This window comes from Leptopilina boulardi, unplaced genomic scaffold, assembly GCF_019393585.1.
Source record: "Leptopilina boulardi isolate dan_hultmark-lab unplaced genomic scaffold, ZJU_Lbou_2.1 LbouV2_130, whole genome shotgun sequence".
Classification (NCBI taxonomy): Eukaryota; Metazoa; Arthropoda; class Insecta; order Hymenoptera; family Figitidae; genus Leptopilina; species Leptopilina boulardi.
The window spans coordinates 787098-813762 of NW_026137675.1; the positions used below are offsets into that span (position 1 = coordinate 787098).

A 26665-nucleotide genomic window follows, 5' to 3' on the forward strand; every position below is an offset into this window, starting at 1 on the left:
TTTTATTTATGACGTATATCAAAAATGCTTTCAACTTTTAATTTTTGATGTTATTATTGTTATTATAATTATTTTTAGTTGGTAAAAAAAAAAAAATAATAATAATAATAATAATAATAAATAGTAAAAATTATTATTATTATTATTATTATTATTATAGTATTATTATTATTATTATTATTAGCATTCTTATTATAGTATTATTGTTATTATTATTATTATTATAATTATTATTATTGTCTACCTAGTAATTAATTTTTCAAAAGAAAGAAATTAATATATACTTTAAGGTTATGTTAGACTTCCTTTCACTTTAATGTATGACCAATAGTACCAACCATATAAAAAAATAAAACTATAAGAACAAAAACGAACTCAAATTATGGCGCCAAATTTAAAAAAGAGTAAAGAAACAAATTTTATTTAAAAATATAATTAAATTAATTTTTTTAAAATATTACTTAAAAAAAAATAATAATAAAATTGAAAATTTAGTAAAAATCGATTGCAACAGAAATTCCAATAAAATGTATTAAGAAAAAAAAAACAATAATACAACAGGGGAAAAAAAGAGAGTGAAATATTTACAAACACGAGTTGTAGATTCTTTTTTTTTTATCACCAGAATGTAAATAAAAATCAATTTTTCAATGATTTGACATTTTTTTAATACGTCTTCTAAATCCTAGATGACTGTGTATATTTTTTCAAAAGATGATTAAAGAATTTTTGTTTTCATTTCATTTTTCAAAGAGGTCAATTAATAAAAATGTTAATTGATTTTTTTTTTTTATTTGTTTAACAATATGTGAAACTTGAAAATATATATTATTTTATTATCTTAGAAAAATTTGTTGTGTAACATTTCTCTTCCGTATTAATTTTGTTTTATCAAGATCGTCAAAGAAAAATTTCCCTCATTTTGTAATATACAAGTGAATTGACGAGGGTAAACATTTTAACATAGATAACAAATGTTTCTGACAAATAAGATAAAGATGACGTTGACAAAAATTGGTTCATCTTCGCGCACTTAAAAAAAAAAAAATGTTACGAGAAAAATTACTACTGTTCATTTTTGTCGAAATTGCATTCAAGAATCATGAGTTCGAACAAAAAACAGGGGTCCTCTTTAATTCAATACACGGCTGCAATTACAGGTGAATTTTTAAATTTATAAACAAATATTTTTTTTAAAATTAATTTTAGTTGAAATTAATTTATTTAAATAATAATTTTATTTTTACTTTAAACGCTTTTTGATAAAATTAGTAAAATTTAATTAATAAAATTAATTTACAAAAAATATTTACAAAAAAGGGAAAAATTTAAATATAATTAAATAAAATTGTCTTTTGAGGTTTTCGAAAATTCTTTTTTCTTCGTTGATTAATGCTAGAAGAATAATAAATATTATTAAATAAGCAAAAATTGTCTTTTCTGGTTTTCAATAACAATTTTTTTTTTGCTTCGTTGATTTAGATGAAATTTTTTTTTTTAATTTCAAAAGTAATTTTTTGATTTTAGAAATTTTTAAAAAATTTTAAATTCACAATTTAAAAATAAATAATTTTTCTAGGTTCCCTAACGGCTTTAGGTTATGGTCTCAATCTATCATGGACATCGCCTGTTATTCCCTATTTGACGAGTAAAAAATCTCACATGCCAGTGCCAAAGGAACAAAGTGACATTATATCATCGATATTTACAATTGGCCTAATTTTGGGATATCTTGTAAATCCAATAATAATTGATCGTGTCAGTCGTAAAAAAACCCTATTAATTTATACAATACCACAAATTTCATCGTGGTTATTAATAATTTTTGTGAAAAAATTCAGTGCCCTATTAATTGGACGAATTCTCACTGGATTTGGTTATGGTGGTGCAATATGTGCACTCACTGTTTATCTTTCAGAAATTGGAAATATAAAAAATCGTGGCATATTTCTCGTTATGATACCAGTATTTTTAAATCTTGGTTTTTTATTTGTCATGATATTGGGAGCATTTTCAACATTTAATATTCTCAATTTTGTAATGCTTCTAGTGCCAACAATCTTTTGCGTCACATTTGTCTTTATGCCAGATTCATCATATTTTCGTGAGAAAAATGAAAATGATAAAATGATGAAATTAATGAATACACGAGAATTGAATGATAATGATGATAATTTGGCAAAATGTGAGAAATTAAATTTAGAATATTCTCGAATTGATGAGAAGAAATATATTGAGAAAAAGGAGGAGGAAGAAGAGGAGGAGGGAAATTTTTATGAGAGAAATTTTAAATTAAATGAAATGAGAATTTATAAATTAATAGCAAATAAAAATAATCGAAAGGCATTATTGATTGTTATTATTTTAGCGGCAACAATGACATTTTCTGGATCGGTTATTGTTATGTTTTATACACAACAATTATTGTCCTATAGTGGATTTTCAATGAAAGCTGAAGAATGTACAATTATTTTAGCGGGAATAACAATAATTGCATGTCTATTAAGTATTCCTCTTGTTGAAAGAATAAGAAGAAAAATAATTCTTCTCTATTCGGGAATATTGGCAAGTATTGCTATGACATTTGTGGGAATATTTTTTATGTTGGAATATCAAAATTTTGATATTTCACAATTGAGATGGATGCCACTATTTGGATTGACAATTTATCAATTTACAAATGCATTTGGTTTTTTGAATTTATTTTATAATTTTCAATGTGAATTATTTACGCCCGATGTGAAAAGTCAAGCGGTGACAGTGTCAAAAATTATTATAACATTTTTCATGTTTTTAGCATTGGTTAGATTTCAACAATTGGTCGATATATTGGGATTGCATGTAATTTTTTTTGTATTTGCAATAATTGTGGCATTAGGGACATATTTGATTTTTAAAATTGCACCTGAAACACAGGGAAAAAGTATTGAGGAAATACAATTGATGTTGAAATCACGAAAGTTTTTTATATAAAAAAAGAAGGCATCATTTTTTTATTTGGAATTTTAGCCATAGAAAAAAAAATTAATATTTGTTAATAATAATTTAATATTATTTAATTTATTTTGTAATTGTAATTTTTTAAGTTACTCAACGTTTTATTTATGTACTCAATATGAATAAGTTACTTTTATAGGTTATGTGAAAATAGGTGGCAATTTTTTTTTTTTTTATAACCCTACGCTGTGTACATTTTTAAAACATATTTTTAATAAAAAGATCTGACATTTAGGATGTAAAAAAATAAAATATTGTTTCAAATTTTGGTTTGACAGAAATCATTATGGGTCACAAAAAACCAAAATACTAAATTAAAAAAAGAAAATTTTTGTCTTTTCAATTTTTCAAAGAAAAACCCTTTTTTGCACTTTCCTCTTCCACTTCTGCTTATACAATCTTTGGATATCAAATTTATAAAAAAAATTAAAAAAAAGATTTAATTTGTACTTTATTTTATAATTGTATTTTTGTAAAGTTACTCTACGTTATTAGTCACGTACTTTTTTATTTTTCATTTTTTAGGTTATAAATTACAATGTGACACAAGCAGGTGTAGCAATCGAATAAAAAAAAATTTTAAGTGAAACAGCGCCACAAAATAATGGCGCGAATATTTAAAAAAAAAACAAAATATTTTTAGGTGATTATTTCAAAAACAGTAAAATAAATATGATAAACTTAATTAAAATACTAAAATAAAAATATATTAATTAAAATATTAAAATTAAAAAAATTTATAAATAAAAATATTAAAAATTAAATATTAAAAAAAGAAACAATAATAAAAAATGAAGTAATTAAAAGAAAATATTTTTAAAATTCATTGAGAAATAAAATGATGAAATATTATAGAAAAACGAAGTAATTAAAACAAAACAGTGTAATCTCAATTGTAAAAAGTGGACGTTCTTACTGATACAACGTTATTCATTGAACTTGAAAAAACATTAGCTAATTGTTTCTAGTCAAATTTCAATAGATTTAAACTAATTATGATACAGATTAGGGATTTCCAAACCTCATTTAATTTTCAGATAAGAAAACTAATATTTCTGATAATTTGTACCAGAAAAAGAAAAAAATTAGAATTAGTTTTACTCATTTCTAAATATTGAATAGTGTGAAATGAAGTTTTCTTTTCGAATATTGTCATTAAAAAATTATTTTATGAAGTTGTCTTTTTATTTTTAAAGAAAAATTAAAATAATTTTAAAAGTAATTAAACAAACAATGAAAATTATTTAAAAAATAATTAAACAAACAATGAAAATTATTTAAAAAATTAAATAAAAAATTTTTGAAAATTTGTTTACTAATAAAAAAAAAATAGAAAATGAAAGGTGATACCAGAACGGAATTATTATTACGATATGGATCAGCATTTGTTGCAGGTAAATTTGGAAAAAATGAATTATTTTTTAAATAAACTAAGTGGTAAATAAAAAATTTTTGAAATGTTACATAAATATTGTTATTTTAATTGTTATTAATTTTTCTTTAATTACTTTTTTTACATAGGAAAAAAAGAATTTCTCTTTTATTATATAAACAATGAAATTTTTTTTTTATTTGTTATAGTTACAACAAAATTTTTTTTTAATGTTTTAAAAAGCAATTAGAAAAAAAATATGAATTTGAAAACATTGTTTTAATTAATTAAAGTTTGTTTTTAAATTTGTATCACATTTTTTCTTTAAAAGTAACTTAGTGACTGAAAAAAGGGACAAGAAGCAAAAAAAATTTTAGTTTTAAAATGAAAAAAAAAAACTAATTTTTTTTATTTTACATAAATAAAAAGGAACTTTTAATCAAGGTAAAACTGTAAACATAACCTATAATTCGTTTGCTTCTTAGGTCTCTTTCTACAGTGCGCACTAGAGTTGTATGATGTTTACGCATGCGCAGTAGCATTGTACGATATTTACACATGCGCAGTAGTGTTGTACGATATTTACACATGCGCAGTAACATTGTACGATATTTACACATGCGCAGTAGTGTTGTACGATATTTACACATGCGCAGTAGTGTTGTACGATACTTACGCATGCGCAGTAGTGTTATACGACACTTACACATGCGCAGTAGCGTCATACAACCCAAATGCATGCGCATTAATGTATTACCTTATTTATTCACATAAAATAAAGTAATTTTTCATGTAAAATCATATAAAAATTATTAAAAAATAAAAATTTCAGCAATATTCACAGCAGCGGGAATGGGATGTATCATTGGTTGGTCATCGCCAGCATTGGAATATCTAGAAAGTTCCGAATCACATTTAAATTTAACTGAACATGAAAAATCATGGATTACACCATTACTACCTGCTGGACAAATTGTTGGCTATCTAATAGTACCATTTGTACATAAATTAATAAATGAAAAATGGACACTCTTATTATTTTCAATACCACAATTAATATCGTGGTTCTTGATTGTAATATCAAAAAATTCATATTACATTAATGTCGCTAGAATTGCCGGTGGTATAGGTTATGCTGGTGGACTTTGTGCATTAACAATGTATCTCACTGAAATTTCATCACAACACAATCGTGGTATTTTTCTTGCATTTATTCAATTTTTTCACAATGTTGGTTTTTTATTTATCATTTTATTTGATATTTATTTTCACTATTACTATATGAATATTATTATTATTGGAACAATGTCGTGTTTTGTGTTTGTTTTTATTTTTATGCCTGATTCTTCGTATTTTAAAAAGGAGGTGGAAGAGAATTTAAGGGGTGAAGAAATGATGGAATTAAATGGAAAATCGAAGAGAATTGAAGTTATTGAAGATGGTGAAGTTAAAGAGAAATTACTTTTGGAATTTAAGAGGAGAATTGAAATCAAGGGAAAGGGAGAATTTGATGAAATTGAAGATATTGAATTAAATGAAGATAAAAAAGAAGATTTAGTGAAGAAAGAACAAAAAGAAGAAATGGAAGAAAGTAAAATTCAACAAGAAAATGAAAATAGTTTTAAAATTGAAAAAGAAATTAATCACAAAAATGAAGAAATAAATAATCGAAACAAATCAATGAAAGAAATAAAAAATGAGAAAAAAATAAAAAAAGAAATAAAAATAATGGAAAATAATAAAAGGGTAGAAAAATTTAATAATAATTTTAAAAAAAATTCTCTTATTTCAAAAATGAAAAATTCAAATTTTTGGAAATTATTTACAATACCAACATATCGTAATGCAATGTTAATTGTAATTTGTGTCACTGCACAGGAACATTTTGCAGGCGCTTCAGTTATTAAAGTATTTACGCAACAAATTTTTAAATATACAAAATCATCAATGTCAACTGAAATGGAGAGTTTATTATTGGGAATTGTTAAATTAATTGCCTCAATGATAAGTATTCATATAATTGAAAAATATCAAAGAAAATCAATTTTACTTTATACGGGTCTATTTGGTACACTTGGTTTAATAATTGCGGGAATTTATTTTTTTTTTGAATCAACAAAATTAATTGATGTCACATCATTTTCATGGTTATCAATATTTGGAATTTTATTTTATGATTTTAATTTTACAATTGGAATATCAAATTTTTTATATATTTATCTTGGTGAATTATTTGTGGGTGAAATTAAAAGTGTCGCCATTACTGTGTGTAAAGTGATTTGTTTAATTTTTATTTTTATCAATATTTTACTATATCAAGAATTAAATAAATTTTTGGGTATTCATATTATTTTTGGTATTTATGCGATAAATTCAATTTTATTGCTTTCGATATTAATGAAAATTACACCGGAAACAAAAGGAAGAAGTTTAAATGAAATTCAAAATATGTTGAAAAACAAAAAATTGTTTTAGTATCAAATTAATAAAAATAAGTATTATTAAAAAAATTATTATTATTATTATTTTTTTTTTTATTATAAAAAATAAATTTGACAAAATTTCAATTAATTTTATCTAAATATATTTATTAATTATTTATAACACTATAGGTATTTGTAATTTACAATTAAAAAAAAAAAATTAAAATAAAAAAAAATTTATTTATTCTAAATTAGAAAACGTGTTTTTTGTACGTTAAATTATTTTCCAATGTCTATGTAATAGTTTCTTGCCTTTGATATGAATGAAAAAAAAAATCCTTCTTTTAAATTCAATTACCATTCTTCTTAGACTTCTTAGAATTTTATTTTTGGATCTTTCGCGTAATATATTGAACCTATAATTTTTTTTTTGGACAAATATATTTCGTCATCCCAGTCGTCCTAACGAATTAAAATTTGACTGACGTTTTACGATTAAAACAAATAAAATGAGATAAGAGAAAAACGGAGAATTCTACGTAACAAAATTCGTGATTAAAAATTATTTCTCCTCAGTCGATGTAAATGTTTCCATGACATAAATTTTCATTTATATATCTCAATTACAAAAAAAGAAACAAAAAAAAATTTTTTTTTTGCTATTTGTAAAAAAAAACAAATTCGCATTGTCTGTTAATAATAAATAATTTAATTATAATTCTAATAAAAAAATAACATTTTAGAATTGAATGTAAATATTTATTTAGGGCCGATATATTTTTTTAAATGTAAAAAATTGAATATAATTTTTGCTTTTTTGAAATTAATTGAAAATAAATATTTGAAAGTATTTATAAATTATGTTTAAGAAAAAAAAATTGAAATATTAGTTGGCAAAAGATAACAATTTTTTTTTGAGACTAATATTTATGTGAAAATTTCTGATGAAGATAAAAATTTTCATTTTTCTAAGCATAATTTGATAGCGAATTTCAACAAGATTTATAAAAAAAAAAGGAAAAAAAAAAAGAAAAAAATGCCAAGAAAGGATAAAACTGGATTTTTGATACAATACATTGTTGCTATTGTGGGTAAGAAAATTTAATTTTTCTATTTTTATACTAATTTTCTAAAAACCCTTTTAAAACGGTTTAAATATTTTTTATTTTTAATAAAATATAATTTTTAAAAATATTTTTTATTTTCAATAAAATATAATTTAAAAAATTTTTTTTTATTAAAAATAAAAAATTTTATAAACAGACCTCGGATCGACTTTAAGGCACAAAAAAAGATATGGATTTAAATTAGAAAAAATCTCAAAAAAATTGATTTTTAAAATTTTAATTTTATAATTTAATAAATATTTTTTATATTTCTATTAAAAATTAATATTAAATATTAAAAATTTCTTTTTTTAATAATTCTTTAATAATTATTGAAAATTATGAATTTGGCAAACAATTTTAAATAATTTAAAAAATAATTTAGTTTTGCAATAGTTACATTGTATTTTAAAAATTTTGGAAAAAATTTAATTTCAAGAGATTTTAAATTGAAATTTTTGTAAAATTAAAAGATTTTTTTCTACAAATTACAGAAAATAATTAAAAATATTGGAAAAAAATTTTAAATAAAAAATTGAAATTAAAAAAATTGAAATTAAAAAAAAAATTAAAAAATATTTTAAATAATTGAATTTTAGAAAAAATTAAAAAAATTCATTGAAAATAAATAATTTAGCAAAGAATTGTAAATAGAAATTTTAAAAATAATTGAATTTTCGAAGGGAATTGAAAATTTTTTTTCCTAAATTTGAATTGATGAAGATTTTTTTTTTTAAAAGAATTTTTTTTTAAATTTCCATTGCTAAAGATTTATTTAAAAAAAAATGTAGGCAATAGTTGAATTTTAGAAAATTTTCAATTGAGAAATATTTTAAATAATTCAATTTCTAAAAAAGTTTTCTTAATATAATTGAAAATAGTTAATAATTAATTTTGCAAACTTTTAGGATTCAAATTTTTAAAATAATTAAATTTTGAAAGAGCAATAGTTTATACTAAAAAAAAAAATTTCTAGATATTTTGTTATTAATTTAATAAATTAATTAAAATTTTACTTCTATTTTTAATTGAATTAATTTTTAATAAACTTTTCATAAATCTTTAATAAATTTTTAATTAATTTTTAATTAATTTTTTAGCTTATATTTAATTTAATTATATAATTATTAATTAATTAATTTATATTTTTTAATTTTATTTCATAAAATATAAAAGTTGTTAAATATAGTGATTATTGATTTAAAAAAAAAAATGTAAAACAGAATTCAAAATTTCGCGCGCGATTATTTCTTCATTACCGACTGAACATAGAATGGAAAGTCAGCTAAAAAAAACAAAATCCCAAATATACGAATTACATATTCATTCAAAAAAGGTGCCTGATAAAAGTTATAAATTAGAAAAATTAATAAAAAGTATTATTTAAAAAAAATAGATTAAAAAAAGGTTTTAAAATCCAAGGCCTGAAAAAAAATTGAAAAAAATTTTTTTTTTAATTAAAAATCCAATAATTTTTTCTAATTAAATTTTTTTTCAGCTTCAATCACATCCGCCGGATATGGATCAGTAATGTCCTGGACATCGCCATCATTACCATTTTTAAAATCGGGAAAATCAAATTTATCAGTGAACAATGATGAAATCGCATGGATTGCACCATTATTACCAATAGGAATAATAATTGGTAATTTTTTAAATCCAATATTTATCGATCGTCTTGGTAGAAAATGGACACTATTATTATTTGCCATACCACAAATAATATCGTGGCTATTAATATTATTGGCTAAAAATACAAAAATTATTTGTATTGGACGAATTTTCGGCGGTATTGGCTATGGTGGTGGTATTTGTGCAACAATTGTTTATCTATCGGAAATTGGTAATTGTAAAAATCGTGGAATTTTTTTAACACTCATTAAAGTATCATCGAGTTTTGGAATTTTTTTCACAATTTTTTTAGGCGCCATTTCACCATATTTCTATATGAATTTATGTTTACTTATAATGCCAATTGTATTTGTTATTTTTTTTCCATTTATGCCCGATTCGTCGTATTTTTTTGCAAAAAATTGCAAAAATGAGGAGAAAAAATTTTATTCTCTCGTACCATTGAATGAGAAAGAAAATAAAAATGATAATGATTGCGAAAAAAAAATAATTGTGAAAGAAAATGAAAATTATAAATTAAATTTTAAAAATGAAAATAAAATTAATGACAACGAAGGAGATGATAAAAAAAATCATATAGAAGAGAAGAAAAATTTCAAACTAGAAAATTATCAAAATAGTGAAAATAAAAATAAAATTTTAAATAAAAAAAATAATTTTCCAAATGATTATCAATTGAATAATGAAATTTTGAAAAATAAAGAAAATGGTTTTTTAAATTTAAAAAATTGCAATTTTTGGCAATTATTATCAATTCGAAGCAATTTACGTGGTTTATTTATTATTTTCACTGTAACAACATTAGATTGTTTTTCCGGACATCCGGTATTAGTTTATTTTTCACAACAAATGTTAACATATGAGGGTTCATTATTGTCACCAAAAAATGGTGCATTAATACATGCAACAGTCAAATTATTGGCATCAATGATAGCAACACAAATAATTGAACGTTTTCAACGTAAAACAATTTTACTTTGCACAAGTATTTTAATAACATTAACGCAAGGAATTTTAACAATTTTTTTCTTTATTAAAGACAATAATTTAATGGACATTTCATTATTGGGATTTCTACCATATTTAGCATTTTTAATTTATGAAACGGCAAGTTCAATTGGTGCGAGTAATTTATTTTATATTTATCAGGGTGAATTTTTTGAAAATCATGTCAAAGGTATGGCGGTGACTGTTTCAAAAATTTATCATATGTTTATGATTTTTCTCACTATTGTCATTTATCAATGTTTAATTGTCAAATTTTCTTCATATGTGATATTTGGTCTTTTTTGCATTTGTTGTGTGATTTTTTCTATTGTTTGTCTTATTATTATTCCTGAGACAAAAGGCAAGAGCCTTGAGGAAATTCAAATTATTTTGAAAAGGAGAAAAGTTTTTCTTTGAAAAAAAAAAAAAAAATTCAATATTTAAGAAACTTTTTAAAAGTAAGAATAAAATAAAAATAAAACAAAAATTTACTTTAATTCTTATAAAAACAAAATTATTTTGTAGCATATTTTTTTAAATAATTCTTTTTTTTTTAATTTTAATTTTATTTTTTTAATTTTTTTTTTTAAATAATTTGTTTTTATTCTAGAAAATCTATTTCTCCTGTGTAGAAGTATAAAAAAATTAATATTCTCCAAAAATTATTTCAAACAGAAAGTTGAAAAAAAATAGAATAATTTTGCAAAAAAAAAAAGAAATCAGAAAACCAAGTTTTAGTAGTTTGCACAGATAAGATTTTAAGAACAAAGTATCATAAAGTATGCGCAAAAATTAAAAATACAAAATAATTTATGGAAATAAAAAATTTATTTCCTTACGAAAAATATTCCAAAAAAAATTTCGTTACGAAAAATATTTCCCAGCAATTTGAAAACAAAAAAAAAATATATATTTTGTTAAAAATTCTCTAAAATTTGGAAAATAATTTATTCTTTTATTTTGTAAAATAATTATAAAAAAAAATATAAACTAGCATTTTTAATTACCCGTACATATATTTATTCATTTTTCATTTTATAATTGTATAATACTTTTGTAATAATAGAAAATAATTATTGTATATTTTAATAAACAAATTTGTATTTTAATAAACAAAAATTGCATTTTCAATAAACAAACCAAAAAAAAAAAAAATGAACTTTTGTATTGAATAAAAAAAAAAAATAAAAACACGATTTTGCATAATTTATATAAATGTGTGTTTATTGTCACATATCACGCAAAGTATGTAAAATTCTTCTTGGAAGAATTTTTTCACGATAAATTTACATCCTTTTATTTTTCCACCCGCAATTGAAATAACTGTCTTCCGATTAAATAAACAGATAAGAATAACGTAAAATGAATCTTAATAGGTTGTCTTTCAAACTTGTCATGTCAGTTTGGATACAACATTGTCTCTCAACTGCAAAATTAATTTCGTTTACAAAATATCCTTAATTAACCGAAAAATCAAAAAAAAAAAAAAAAACCAAAAATAACAAAAAATTAAAACAAATTTTAAAAAAATTAAAAAAGACAAATCCCCAATGACTTACAATAATCAATTAAAATTTTTTTTTTTCAAAATTATTATTACTAATGACTGAACAATATATTAAAAAAAGAACGTTTCTTAAATTGAAATTATGCTAAATTGTTAATAATAATAATAATAATAATAATAATTTAAAAAAAAATTACAGTAATAATAATAGTAATAATAAAAGAATAATAATAACAATTATAATAATAAAAATAATAATAAATAATAATAAATAATAATAAAAATAATTAAAAAAATAATAAAAAATAATAATAACAATAATAATAATAATAATAATAATAATAACAATATTAACAAAAACCGGAAAAGTAAATTTAAAAACAAGAAGAAAAAGAACACGTGTAAGGAAAGAAAAATATGCATCAAAAAGAAAAGAGTCAAGTTTTACTGCAATATGGAGCTGCCATAGTAGGTAATTATAGAAAAATTATAAAATTAATTACCCTAATTATAATAATTAATTTCCTTCTCTAGCTTCTTTTTATTATTTTAATTTTTTTCTTCTTCCTTATTTTTACCCTTAAACAGGGAGAAAAATGAAAAAAAAAAAAACAAAAAAGTAATTTTTACTATACTTTCAAAGTAAATTCTAAATTTTTCCGGAATTTTTAGAAAATTTTGCTCCGGAAATAGTAAATAAATATTATTTTTACAGTAATCTTTACTATTTCAGGAGTATTTTTTTCTATTTTCGAAGACAAAAATTGCCAGACATGCGCAAAAGTTTCGTACAGGTTAAGTTTTTTACTTTTTAAATAAGAAAAACGAATAAAGTAATTTTTACTATACTTCCAAAGTAAATACTAAACTTTGCGGAATTTCTAAGAAATTTTCCTCCGGAAATAGCAAAAAAAAAATACTATTTTTTGCAGCAAATTTTACTATTTATAATAAATAAATAATAATTAAATAATAAAATAAATAAATATTTCTGGAGGAACTTTTTATATTTAAAAAAAAAATTGCCAAACATGAGCAGAAATTTCGTATATGTTAGGTTTTACTTTTTGTAAGTAAGGAAAACAAAAATATAGTAATTTTTACTATACTGTCATAAAGTAAATCCTAAACTATTTTCTAAAACAAAAATTGCTAGACATGCGCAAAAATTTCCTATAGGTTAGGTTTTACTTCTGCTAAATAAGAAAAACAAAAATATATAGTAATTTTTACCATACTGGCAAAGTAAATACTTAAATTAGCGGAATTTCTAAGAAATTTTACAACGGAAATAGCAAAAAAATAATACTATTTTTTGCAGCTAATTTTACTATTTATAATAAATAAATAATTAAATAATTAAATAAATAAATAAATATTTCAGGAGTAAAGAAATTTTGTAAAGGTTAGGTTTTTACTTATTGTAAGTAAAGAAAACAAAGATAAAGTAATTTTTACTATATACTTTCAAAATAATTTCTAAATTTTCTGGAATTTTTAGAAATTTTTCTTCAGGAAATAGTTAAAAATTACTAGTTTCAGTAAATTGTACTATTTCAGGAGTATTTTTTTCTATTTTCGAAGACAAAAATTGCCAGACATGCGCAAAAGTTTCGTAGAGGTTAGATTTTTACTTTTTAAATAAGAAAAACAAGAATATAGTAATTTTTACTATACTGTCATAAAGTAAATCCTAAACTATATTTTCTAAAACAAAAATTGCTAGACATGCGCAAAAATTTCCTATAGGTTAGGTTTTACTTCTGCTAAATAAGAAAAACAAAAATATATAGTAATTTTTACCATACTAACAAAGTAAATCCTAAACTATTCGAAATTTCTAAAAAAAAAATGCTCCGGAACAATAATTTTTTGAAAAAAAAAAAAAAATTATTTTTTTTTCAGCTTCCATTACATCCGCCGGATATGGTTCAATAATGTCCTGGACATCACCAGCTTTAACCTATTTAAAAAGTGATGAATCCGAAATATCCATAACAAAGGAACAAACATTATGGATTGCACCTCTATTACCAATTGGTTTGATAATTGGCAATTTTTTAAATCCAATTTTCATCAATCGTATTGGCCGTAAATGGACACTAATGCTATTTGCCCTACCACAAATTATTTCATGGCTGATTATTTATTGTACAAAAAGTCATAATGCCATTTATTTAGCAAGAATAATGGGTGGTATTGGTTATGGTGGTGGTGTATGTGCTGTGACTGTTTATCTTTCTGAAATTGGTACACCAAAAAATAGAGGAATATTTTTAACAATGGTGAAATTCTCTTTAAGTTTAGGAATATTTTTCACACTACTATTGGGTGCAACATTATCCTATAATTATATGAATCTTGGTCATTTAATGATGCCAATAATATTTCTTTGTCTCTTCTTCTTTTTGCCGGATTCAATTTATTTTTTGGAAAAAAATAAAAATACTTCTTATCTACTTAACGATATCACTGATGTGAACAAAAAAGAAGAATCTAAATTGGAGAATAATGATTTAAAAAATTCTCCAACAAATGATAATAATTTAAAAGAAAATAATCATCACGAAAAGGAAACACTTTTAAATGACAATAAATTGGAAAATAATTGTCAAATAATTTTAAAACAAGAAAATTCTCCACAAGATGATTATTTATTGAAATATCATCAAAATGAAGATAATAATCATCAAAAAGAAATTTTAAAGGAGACTAAAATTTTTCAAAAAAATTCCCTAATAAAAAAATTAAAAGAATCATTATTTTGGAAAATGTTTTCAACATCAAATAATTTAATGGCATTGACAATAATTGTTTGTATTGTGGCACAAGATTCACTTTCTGGTCATATGACGTTAACCTACTTTTCTGAACAAATGTTAAGTTACAATGGTTCAATATTAACGGCAAAACAAGGAGCATTATTTTTATCAGTTATGAAATTAATATCATGTATTATTGCAACACAATTAATTGAAAGATTAAAAAGAAGAACATTGTATTTTTTCACTGGTATATTGGCATCATTATCACAGGGAATGATTGGAATTTTTTTTCTCATGGAAGAACAAAAAATTGATGTATCATCATTTTCATTTATTCCATTTTTAGGTTTAATTGTTTATGAATTTTGTTCATCAATGGGTACTAGTAATTTATTTTATGTTCTACAGGGTGAATTATTTACAAATGATATTAAAGGATTGGCAGTGACATTTGCAAAAAATATGTATATGGTTTTTGGATTTATATCAATTATTATGTATCAAGTTATAATTGAAGCGTTTAGTGCATATGTGTTATTTTTTATTTTTTGTTTTTGTGGAATTATTCTTTGTATTGTCACTGTTACTCTAATGCCCGAAACAAAGGGTAAAAATATCGAAGAAATTCAAATTTTGCTCAAGAAAAAAATATTATGTTGTAAATAAATTAATTTTTTTTAAATAGGAATTTATTTTTTTAAAAAAAAGACTTTAAATAGACTTAAAAATTATTGTATTAAAAATATTTTTCCGTTCTCAAAATTCTGAGGAACTATTAGTTTTAAAAAAAGTGGGAGGAGCTAAAATAATACACGCCCTAGTGGGCGGAGCAATTTCAAGTAGGTCACGCCTCATGGGGAGGAGATAATAAAGTTCCGCCCACTGTGGGAGTAGCTTATAGGAAACCACGCCTATGTTAGTAAAACTATTCCCAAAAAGCCGGAATTATAAAATAATTAAACGCCCTTTTAGTTAAAACACGCCCACTATGGGAGTGGCTTATATGAAACCACGCCCATATTACTAAAGACACTTCCTAAAGGCATGAGTTGTTAAACAATTAAACTCCCTTTCAGTCAAGATACGCCCACTATGGGAGTGGCTTATATAAAACCACGCCCACATTGGTGAAGTTACTCCCTAAAGGCCAGAGTTGTTAAATAATTAAACCCCCTTTTAGTAGAAACACGCCCACTATGGGAGTGGCTTATAGGAAACCACGCCCATATTGTGGAAGTTATTAATAATTAAACGCCCATTCAGTCAAGACACGCCCACTATGGGAGTGGTTTATATAAGACCACGCCCACTTTAGTGAACATACTCCCAAAAGGCCAGAGTTAAATAATTAAACGCCCTTTTAGTAGAAACACGCCCACTATGGGAGTGGCTTATAAGAAACCACGCCCATATTGTGGAAGTTATTAATAATTAAACGCCCTTTCAGTCAAGACACGCCCACTATGGGAGTGGTTTATATGAAATCACGCCCACTTTAGTGAAGATACTCCCAAAAGGCCGGAGTTAAATAATTAAATGCCCTTTTACTTAAAACACGCCCACTGTGGGAGTCACTTTTTGTAAACCACGCCCATATTGGAGAAGTTATTCTTCCTCTATTCTTTCTCGTTGAAATTTAGTTCAGTCTAGTGGGTGGGGTTAAATTCTGACACGCCTAGAAATGGGTACGACTGTTTTAGAAATTAGAAAACCTTGAATAAACGTTCTAGAAATGAATTTGTATTATTTTTTAACGTGTATAAATTTATAATTACAATACAAATAATAATTAGCTACTGTAAAATAAAGAAATTTAAATTTTGTGTAAAGAAACAAGAGATGAATAAAAATTGTTTACATTATAAGAAATAGAAAAAATATATTCTAAACTTAATTATGTTTTTTTTTAATTAATTAATGTTTATCTGCAGATAATTTTTAATTAAATTAATAGAAAGTATTTGAAAAAAAATTTGGTTTAATTAATTTCCAGATTTTCCATTGTTCATTTATTATTGTGAAATCATTAAATAGAATGTAAGACGTGTGGCAAAGATACTAAAAAGCTCATGTCAATCACGACAAACGTTTACTTTGGAATTATCAATGACAATTGTAGAAATCTTAGAATCTATTCTCCTACCACTACTTTCCACTTCTTATTTGGAAAATAAAATTAATTTTCATTCTCTTCAAAATTGAATTTTTTAATTAATTTAATAATCTTTTTTATATGCTATAAATATATAAAAAAAAATGAATGGGAAAAAAAACTAGTGGTAAACAAAATATATATAAATAAATTTAGAAGGAATAACAATAAAAATAGATATACATTAAATGGAAATAAAACTAAAAAATAAATTTAAGATTTAAATTAAAAATTAGCAATTTTTATTGTTGGCCCTTTTTTTTCTTATCAGCCGACCCTAAATAACCACCATTTTTAATGACTTTAATAATCTACAAATATGATTCTCCATTTAAGAATTGTACAGTACGACAAGGTACATAACTTGTAGAAATCAGTTGCACTAGTTTTTTTTTACAATTTTTATTATCATCATCACCATCATCAAAGATTTATTAAACTCAATGATAAGATTCTTATCAAAATTCGTGAAATGCAGTGAAAATCGTATCTTAATTAAATACCACCATTGGAAATAGAATTTTTTTTTCTTTCTCTCTCTCTCTCTCTCTACGATTATAGTTTTGTGTGTTAAATTATAACTTTAATTAAAATCATTTCAGTCAAGGCCCAAAATTTAACGGAAAATTAATTAAAATTTTTATTAAATTAATTAATTTTTTAAATTATTATTATACAATTAATTTAAAAAATTAATTTATATTATATTCAAAAAAAATAAGATAATATTACAATTTTAAAGATTCAAATTTAAAGTTCGGATATTTTTTTAAATTTACAAATATTCGTAAAATTAAATATTTTATGTTTCCGATTTATAAAATAAAATTTCAGTTTTTATTTTAAAAGTTTTTTTTTTATTATTATTTAGTAGAAAATTGTGATTTAGCAAGGATGCCGAAAAAAAAAGATTCAGAATTTATGCGATACGCTGCTGCCGCTGTTGGTGAGTTTTTCAAATAGACACATACAGACACATACAAAAAAAAATTTATTTTTTTTTGGCCTGAAGTACAGACGATAATTTTTTATACGCTTTTTTGTGTAGATGAATCTGAATCTAATGTACGTTTTACCCCATCACCGTTAGAATTTTATTAAAAACTTTAGCTTTTTTTGAATTAAAAAAAAATTGTTATAGTAAATTTGGGTTTTAGAATTAATTTATTAAATATTGCGCATTTAACCCCAATTTTTTTAATCGCAAAAAATCTAAAATTTTTAATAAAAATTTAATAAATATGTTAAAAATTTTAAAGCAATATAAAAGTGGCATGTGTATAAAAAAAAATCCTTCAAAAAAAATTCATTTGTCGAATAATAGTATAAAAGAAATTATCATTTAACAACTCTGAAAATAAAAAAAACTAATAAAATTTAGTTTGATAAAATGGAAGGCATGAAAAAGCTTTAAAATAATTTTTTTTTTAAATTACGATTTTATAGAATCTTATTCTGTAGAATATTACTTTTGCAGAATATTAAAATTATTTAAAAAAAATTAATTTTGCAAAATTTTTCATTAAACCGATTTATGATTTTGAGGTTATGTCAAAATCCTTACATTTTATGAATATATTTGCTACACACAGAAAAAAGATTTCTTTGGTTTAAAGAAACCGCAATTTCTTTGCTTTCTTTTATATTCAAAAAAATAAAATTTTCTTTGAAACAAAAAAAAAGCTTTTTATAGTTTCAAAGCAATTTTCTTTGAATGAAAGAAATTTTTGCATTAAATCAAAGAAATTCTTTATACGATTAAAGAAACATTTATTTGAATTAAAAAAATTTTTTTTTGGCGTGAAGTACAGACGATAATTTTTTATACGCTTTTTTGTGTAGATGAATCTGAATCTAATGTACGTTTTACCCCATCACCGTTAGAATTTTGACATAACCTCAAAAACCATTACCAAAAGAAGCTTTATTATTTTAAAAATTTTTAACATTTATTAAATTTTATTAAAAACTTTAGCTTTTTTTGAATTAAAAAAAAATTGTTATAGTAAATTTGGGTTTTAGAATTAATTTATTAAATATTGTGCATTTAACCCCAATTTTTTTAATCGAAAAAATTATAACATTTTTAATAAAATTTAATAAATATGTTAAAAATTTTAAAGCAATAAAAGTGACATGTGTATAAAAAAATAAATCCTTCAAAAAAAATCCGTTTGTCGAACAATAGTATATAAAAGAAATTATCATTTAACAACTCTGAAAATAAAAAAAACTAATAAAATTTAGTTTGATAAAATGGAACGCATGAAGAAGCTTTAAAACAAATTTTTTTTTTAAATTACGATTTTATAGAATCTTATTCTGTAGAATATTACTTTTGCAGAATATTAAAATTATTTTTAAAAAAATTAATTTTGCAAAATTTTTCATTAAACCGATTTATGATTTTGAGGTTATGTCAAAATCGTTACATTTTATGAATATATTTGCTACACACAGAAAAAAGATTTCTTTGGTTTAAAGAAACCAATTTCTTTGACTATGCTTTTATTCAAAAAAATAAAATTTTTTTTGAAACAAAAAAAAGCTTTTTAGTTTCAAAGCAATTTTCTTTGAATGAAAGAAATTTTTGCATTAAATCAAAGAAATTCTTTATACGATTAAAGAAACATTTATTTGAATTAAATAAATTTTTTTTTGGCCTGAAGTACAGACGATAATTTTTTATTCGTTATTTTTGTGTAGATGAATCCGAATCTAATGTACGTTTTACCCCATCACCGTTAGAATTTTGACATAACCTCAAAAACCATTAACAAGAATTATCAAGAAGCTTTATTATTGCTTTAAAATTTTTAACATTTATTAAATTTTATTATAAACTTTATCTTTTTTTGAATTAAAAAAATTGTTATAGTAAATTTGGGTTTTTGAATTAATTTATTAAATATTGCGCATTTAACCCCAATTTTTTTAATCGAAAAAAATTATAACATTTTTAATAAAATTTAATAAATGTTAAAAATTTTAAAGCAATAAAAGTGGCATGTGTATAAAAAATTAAATCCTTCAAAAAAAATTCTTTTTTCGAATAATAGTATATAAAAGAAATTATCATTTAACAACTCTGAAAATAAAAAAAACTAATAAAATTTAGTTTGATAAAATGGAACGCACGAAGAAGCTTTAAAACAAATTTTTTTTTAAATTACGATTTTATAGAATCTTATTCTGTAGAATATTACTTTTGCAGAATATTAAAATTATTTTTAAAAAAATTAATTTTGCAAAATTTTTTATTAAACCGATTTATAATTTTGAGGTTATCTCAAAATCCTTACATTTTATGAATATATTTTCTACACACAGAAAAAAGATTTCTTTGGTTTAAAGAAACCAATTTCTTTGACTATGCTTTTATTCAAAAAAATAAAATTTTTTTTGAAACAAAAAAAAGCTTTTTAGTTTCAAAGCAATTTTCTTTGAATGAAAGAAATTTTTGCATTAAATCAAAGAAATTCTTTATACGATTAAAGAAACATTTATTTGAATTAAATAAATTTTTTTTTGGCCTGAAGTACAGACGATAATTTTTTATTCGTTATTTTTGTGTAGATGAATCCGAATCTAATGTACGTTTTACCCCATCACCGTTAGAATTTTGACATAACCTCAAAAACCATTAACAAGAATTATCAAGAAGCTTTATTATTGCTTTAAAATTTTTAACATTTATTAAATTTTATTATAAACTTTATCTTTTTTTGAATTAAAAAAATTGTTATAGTAAATTTGGGTTTTTGAATTAATTTATTAAATATTGCGCATTTAACCCCAATTTTTTTAATCGAAAAAAATTATAACATTTTTAATAAAATTTAATAAATGTTAAAAATTTTAAAGCAATAAAAGTGGCATGTGTATAAAAAATTAAATCCTTCAAAAAAAATTCTTTTTTCGAATAATAGTATATAAAAGAAATTATCATTTAACAACTCTGAAAATAAAAAAAACTAATAAAATTTAGTTTGATAAAATGGAACGCACGAAGAAGCTTTAAAACAAATTTTTTTTTAAATTACGATTTTATAGAATCTTATTCTGTAGAATATTACTTTTGCAGAATATTAAAATTATTTTTAAAAAAATTAATTTTGCAAAATTTTTTATTAAACCGATTTATAATTTTGAGGTTATCTCAAAATCCTTACATTTTATGAATATATTTTCTACACACAGAAAAAAGATTTCTTTGGTTTAAAGAAACCAATTTCTTTGACTATGCTTTTATTCAAAAAAATAAAATTTTTTTTGAAACAAAAAAAAGCTTTTTAGTTTCAAAGCAATTTTCTTTGAATGAAAGAAATTTTTGCATTAAATCAAAGAAATTCTTTATACGATTAAAGAAACATTTATTTGAATTAAATAAATTTTTTTTTGGCCTGAAGTACAGACGATAATTTTTTATTCGTTATTTTTGTGTAGATGAATCCGAATCTAATGTACGTTTTACCCCATCACCGTTAGAATTTTGACATAACCTCAAAAACCATTAACAAGAATTATCAAGAAGCTTTATTATTGCTTTAAAATTTTTAACATTTATTAAATTTTATTATAAACTTTATCTTTTTTTGAATTAAAAAAATTGTTATAGTAAATTTGGGTTTTTGAATTAATTTATTAAATATTGCGCATTTAACCCCAATTTTTTTAATCGAAAAAAATTATAACATTTTTAATAAAATTTAATAAATGTTAAAAATTTTAAAGCAATAAAAGTGGCATGTGTATAAAAAATTAAATCCTTCAAAAAAAATTCTTTTTTCGAATAATAGTATATAAAAGAAATTATCATTTAACAACTCTGAAAATAAAAAAAACTAATAAAATTTAGTTTGATAAAATGGAACGCACGAAGAAGCTTTAAAACAAATTTTTTTTTAAATTACGATTTTATAGAATCTTATTCTGTAGAATATTACTTTTGCAGAATATTAAAATTATTTTTAAAAAAATTAATTTTGCAAAATTTTTTATTAAACCGATTTATAATTTTGAGGTTATCTCAAAATCCTTACATTTTATGAATATATTTTCTACACACAGAAAAAAGATTTCTTTGGTTTAAAGAAACCAATTTCTTTGACTATGCTTTTATTCAAAAAAATAAAATTTTTTTTGAAACAAAAAAAAGCTTTTTAGTTTCAAAGCAATTTTCTTTGAATGAAAGAAATTTTTGCATTAAATCAAAGAAATTCTTTATACGATTAAAGAAACATTTATTTGAATTAAATAAATTTTTTTTTGGCCTGAAGTACAGACGATAATTTTTTATTCGTTATTTTTGTGTAGATGAATCCGAATCTAATGTACGTTTTACCCCATCACCGTTAGAATTTTGACATAACCTCAAAAACCATTAACAAGAATTATCAAGAAGCTTTATTATTGCTTTAAAATTTTTAACATTTATTAAATTTTATTATAAACTTTATCTTTTTTTGAATTAAAAAAATTGTTATAGTAAATTTGGGTTTTTGAATTAATTTATTAAATATTGCGCATTTAACCCCAATTTTTTTAATCGAAAAAAATTATAACATTTTTAATAAAATTTAATAAATGTTAAAAATTTTAAAGCAATAAAAGTGGCATGTGTATAAAAAATTAAATCCTTCAAAAAAAATTCTTTTTTCGAATAATAGTATATAAAAGAAATTATCATTTAACAACTCTGAAAATAAAAAAAACTAATAAAATTTAGTTTGATAAAATGGAACGCACGAAGAAGCTTTAAAACAAATTTTTTTTTAAATTACGATTTTATAGAATCTTATTCTGTAGAATATTACTTTTGCAGAATATTAAAATTATTTTTAAAAAAATTAATTTTGCAAAATTTTTTATTAAACCGATTTATAATTTTGAGGTTATCTCAAAATCCTTACATTTTATGAATATATTTTCTACACACAGAAAAAAGATTTCTTTGGTTTAAAGAAACCAATTTCTTTGACTATGCTTTTATTCAAAAAAATAAAATTTTTTTTGAAACAAAAAAAAGCTTTTTAGTTTCAAAGCAATTTTCTTTGAATGAAAGAAATTTTTGCATTAAATCAAAGAAATTCTTTATACGATTAAAGAAACATTTATTTGAATTAAATAAATTTTTTTTTGGCCTGAAGTACAGACGATAATTTTTTATTCGTTATTTTTGTGTAGATGAATCCGAATCTAATGTACGTTTTACCCCATCACCGTTAGAATTTTGACATAACCTCAAAAACCATTAACAAGAATTATCAAGAAGCTTTATTATTGCTTTAAAATTTTTAACATTTATTAAATTTTATTATAAACTTTATCTTTTTTTGAATTAAAAAAATTGTTATAGTAAATTTGGGTTTTTGAATTAATTTATTAAATATTGCGCATTTAACCCCAATTTTTTTAATCGAAAAAAATTATAACATTTTTAATAAAATTTAATAAATGTTAAAAATTTTAAAGCAATAAAAGTGGCATGTGTATAAAAAATTAAATCCTTCAAAAAAAATTCTTTTTTCGAATAATAGTATATAAAAGAAATTATCATTTAACAACTCTGAAAATAAAAAAAACTAATAAAATTTAGTTTGATAAAATGGAACGCACGAAGAAGCTTTAAAACAAATTTTTTTTTAAATTACGATTTTATAGAATCTTATTCTGTAGAATATTACTTTTGCAGAATATTAAAATTATTTTTAAAAAAATTAATTTTGCAAAATTTTTTATTAAACCGATTTATAATTTTGAGGTTATCTCAAAATCCTTACATTTTATGAATATATTTTCTACACACAGAAAAAAGATTTCTTTGGTTTAAAGAAACCAATTTCTTTGACTATGCTTTTATTCAAAAAAATAAAATTTTTTTTGAAACAAAAAAAAGCTTTTTAGTTTCAAAGCAATTTTCTTTGAATGAAAGAAATTTTTGCATTAAATCAAAGAAATTCTTTATACGATTAAAGAAACATTTATTTGAATTAAATAAATTTTTTTTTGGCCTGAAGTACAGACGATAATTTTTTATTCGTTATTTTTGTGTAGATGAATCCGAATCTAATGTACGTTTTACCCCATCACCGTTAGAATTTTGACATAACCTCAAAAACCATTAACAAGAATTATCAAGAAGCTTTATTATTGCTTTAAAATTTTTAACATTTATTAAATTTTATTATAAACTTTATCTTTTTTTGAATTAAAAAAATTGTTATAGTAAATTTGGGTTTTTGAATTAATTTATTAAATATTGCGCATTTAACCCCAATTTTTTTAATCGAAAAAAATTATAACATTTTTAATAAAATTTAATAAATGTTAAAAATTTTAAAGCAATAAAACTGGCATGTGTATAAAAAATTAAATCCTTCAAAAAAAATTCTTTTTTCGAATAATAGTATATAAAAGAAATTATCATTTAACAACTCTGAAAATAAAAAAAACTAATAAAATTTAGTTTGATAAAATGGAACGCATGAAGAAGCTTTAAAATAAATTTTTTTTTAAATTACGATTTTATAGAATCTTATTCTGTAGAATATTACTTTTGCAGAATATTAAAATTATTTAAAAAAAATTAATTTTGCAAAATTTTTCATTAAACCGATTTATGATTTTGAGGTTATGTCAAAATCCTTACATTTTATGAATATATTTGCTACACACAGAAAAAAGATTTCTTTGGTTTAAAGAAACCAATCTCTTTGACTATTCTTTTATTCAAAAAAATAAAATTTTTTTTGAAACAAAAAAAAAGAAATTTTCTTTGAATGAAAGAAATTTTTGCATTAAATCAAAGAAATTCTTTATAGGGTTAAAGAAACATTTATTTGAATTAAATAAATTTTTTTTTTTTTTTTTTGAAACGAAGATAATTTTTTTTTTAATCAAAGCTAATTTGTTGGAAACAAATAAAAATTTTCTTCGTATCAAAAGAAAAAAAAAATTTGAAACTGATTTCTTTGATGCAAATAAATTTTTTATGTAAATAAAAAATGAGAATTGTTGAAATTTTTTAGGCACAATAACAGCAATTGGTTACGGTTCAGCAATGACGTGGACTTCACCGTCAATTCCCTATCTAACAAGTGAAAAATCACCAATTCCATTGACAAAAGAGCAAAGTGATATTATATCATCTCTATTGACAGTTGGCTATATCACTGGCTACATAATGAATCCTTTTGTAATTGAAAAATTTGGCAGTAAACGAACATTACTAATTTATACAATACCACAAATGGCAGCGTGGATATTAATAAATCTTTCTAAAACTCCAATCACATTATACATTGCAAGAGTATTTGCCGGCATGGGTTATGGAGCTGGAATTTGTGCATTAACAATTTATCTTTCTGAAATTGGCACATCAAAAACAAGAGGAATTTTTATATCCTATTTAAATCTTGCCATGGGATTTGGATTTTTTCTCGTCATGCTCTTTGGTGCCTATATACCTTATGAATACATGAATTTAATTCTTTTAACATTTCCAATAATTTTTGCCATTACATTTATTTTTATGCCCGACGCTTCTTATTTTCACAATGAAGAAAATGAGAATGGGGAAATGAAAATTAAATTAAATTCATCTGAAAAGGAAGATTTAATAACGCACGAGATGAAAGAATTAAATATTTCACAGAGAAATGAAATTTCCGAAAATAATTTTCCTAAATCTGATACAGAAATCGAATTAAATCCAAAGGAATATTCAAAATTAGATATTGATCCAAATCGTGAATTTGATAAACAAAATTTTAACAATGATTTAATAAATAATCCCAACTATAAATTAAGGGAAAATTTTGATTCCGAAGAAAAATTAAAAGCAGATCGTAATTCAAAGGAAGATGATGAAAGTGATTTTTTTAATTTTAAAAAATCAAGATTTTGGAAAATGATAACAACACAAAATAGTCGAAAAGCATTGATAATAACAATTAGTCTTGCTGCACAAGATGTTCTCTCGGGTCATATGGTTGTATGGACATTTACACAACAATTATTAACAAGTAAAGAATCGCCAATTGATTCGGAAAAAGCGACAATGTTTTTGGCATTGGCAAAAATAATTGCCTCTGGTATAAGTGCGCAAATAATTGAAAAAACAAATAGAAGAAATATACTTTTTGTCACAAGTATTATTGGAATAATTGCAAATATTGTATTGTGTGTATTTTTTTTTATGGAAGAAGGAAATTATGATATTTCAATGTTTACATGGTTACCGTGTGTTGGATTAACATGCTATGAATTATTTCTTTCAATTGGTTGTGCAAATTTTTTTTACGTCTATCAAGCAGAATTATTTACATCCGATGTTAAAAGTCTAGGCGTTATGGTCTGTAAAGTATCATATATGGCACTCTCATATTTTTGTCTATTTCGATTTCAAGTTTTAATGGCCGCCATTGGTAGAGCAATGATTTATTTGATATTCAGTATTTTTAGTATTATTGTTTCAATTTTTGTTTTATCCATCACACCCGAAACACGTGGTAAAACAAATAATGAAATTCAAATGATTTTAAAGAAAAAAAAATTTTTTGTTTAAAATTTTTTTTTATATATATATATATATATGTAATATGTATAGATATAATCTCAAATTAGGCGAAAATAATCTTAAAAATAAAAAAAATTTTAATATATTTAGTTCAGTGTGTGTATGTGTAAAAATAAATTTTGCTTTGTATAATTTATAATAAAT

At 22.0% G+C, this 26665-nt stretch overlaps 5 protein-coding genes across 8 annotated transcripts; all 5 read left to right on the forward strand.

Annotated features, from left to right (window-relative positions):
* The first annotated feature begins 750 nt into the window (after positions 1-750).
* LOC127291278 (facilitated trehalose transporter Tret1-2 homolog) lies at positions 751-3275 on the forward strand. Its single transcript, XM_051320329.1, has 2 exons — positions 751-1160; positions 1580-3275. The coding sequence occupies exons 1-2, from the start codon at positions 1103-1105 to the stop codon at positions 2971-2973; spliced, it is 1452 nt and encodes a 483-aa protein (XP_051176286.1). The 5' UTR covers positions 751-1102; the 3' UTR covers positions 2974-3275.
* An 845-nt stretch (positions 3276-4120) lies between these two features.
* LOC127291293 (uncharacterized) lies at positions 4121-6771 on the forward strand. Its single transcript, XM_051320358.1, has 3 exons — positions 4121-4391; positions 5202-5564; positions 5732-6771. The coding sequence occupies exons 1-3, from the start codon at positions 4334-4336 to the stop codon at positions 5755-5757; spliced, it is 447 nt and encodes a 148-aa protein (XP_051176315.1). The 5' UTR covers positions 4121-4333; the 3' UTR covers positions 5758-6771.
* Positions 6772-7228: 457 nt separating this feature from the next.
* Positions 7229-11537, forward strand: LOC127291274 (glucose transporter GlcP-like). Its single transcript, XM_051320321.1, has 2 exons — positions 7229-7883; positions 9397-11537. The coding sequence occupies exons 1-2, from the start codon at positions 7829-7831 to the stop codon at positions 10932-10934; spliced, it is 1593 nt and encodes a 530-aa protein (XP_051176278.1). The 5' UTR covers positions 7229-7828; the 3' UTR covers positions 10935-11537.
* A 536-nt stretch (positions 11538-12073) lies between these two features.
* LOC127291276 (uncharacterized) lies at positions 12074-17056 on the forward strand. The gene is made up of 2 exons (XM_051320327.1): positions 12074-12496; positions 13930-17056. The coding sequence occupies exons 1-2, from the start codon at positions 12442-12444 to the stop codon at positions 15453-15455; spliced, it is 1581 nt and encodes a 526-aa protein (XP_051176284.1). The 5' UTR covers positions 12074-12441; the 3' UTR covers positions 15456-17056.
* Positions 17057-17364: 308 nt separating this feature from the next.
* Positions 17365-26625, forward strand: LOC127291275 (uncharacterized). 4 transcript variants are annotated; one of them, XM_051320323.1, is made up of 2 exons: positions 17365-17887; positions 24972-26625. In XM_051320323.1, exons 1-2 carry the CDS (start codon positions 17836-17838, stop codon positions 26507-26509), a joined length of 1590 nt encoding a protein of 529 aa, XP_051176280.1. In that variant the 5' UTR covers positions 17365-17835; the 3' UTR covers positions 26510-26625. The 4 variants fall into 4 exon arrangements, with proteins under 4 accessions (XP_051176280.1, XP_051176282.1, XP_051176283.1 ...); XM_051320325.1 differs by lacking the exon at positions 17365-17887 and adding an exon at positions 18363-18486; XM_051320326.1 differs by lacking the exon at positions 17365-17887 and adding an exon at positions 19278-19354.
* The last annotated feature ends 40 nt before the right edge of the window (positions 26626-26665 follow it).

Bases quoted from the DNA above. Each gene is read 5' to 3' on its own strand.
- LOC127291274 (XM_051320321.1), top strand. From the start codon at position 7,829: ATGCCAAGAAAGGATAAAACTGGATTTTTGATACAATACATTGTTGCT. The intron at 7,884-9,396 runs GTAAGAAAATTT...ATTTTTTTTCAG, and splicing joins ATACATTGTTGCTATTGTGG to CTTCAATCACATCCGCCGGA.
- LOC127291293 (XM_051320358.1), top strand. From the start codon at position 4,334: ATGAAAGGTGATACCAGAACGGAATTATTATTACGATATGGATCAGCA. The intron at 4,392-5,201 runs GTAAATTTGGAA...TAAAAATTTCAG, and splicing joins TGGATCAGCATTTGTTGCAG to CAATATTCACAGCAGCGGGA. The intron at 5,565-5,731 runs GTATTTTTCTTG...TATTTTAAAAAG, and splicing joins TTCATCACAACACAATCGTG to GAGGTGGAAGAGAATTTAAG.
- LOC127291278 (XM_051320329.1), top strand. From the start codon at position 1,103: ATGAGTTCGAACAAAAAACAGGGGTCCTCTTTAATTCAATACACGGCT. The intron at 1,161-1,579 runs GTGAATTTTTAA...TAATTTTTCTAG, and splicing joins ATACACGGCTGCAATTACAG to GTTCCCTAACGGCTTTAGGT.
- LOC127291275 (XM_051320323.1), top strand. From the start codon at position 17,836: ATGCCGAAAAAAAAAGATTCAGAATTTATGCGATACGCTGCTGCCGCT. The intron at 17,888-24,971 runs GTGAGTTTTTCA...GAAATTTTTTAG, and splicing joins ATACGCTGCTGCCGCTGTTG to GCACAATAACAGCAATTGGT.
- LOC127291276 (XM_051320327.1), top strand. From the start codon at position 12,442: ATGCATCAAAAAGAAAAGAGTCAAGTTTTACTGCAATATGGAGCTGCC. The intron at 12,497-13,929 runs GTAATTATAGAA...TTTTTTTTTCAG, and splicing joins ATATGGAGCTGCCATAGTAG to CTTCCATTACATCCGCCGGA.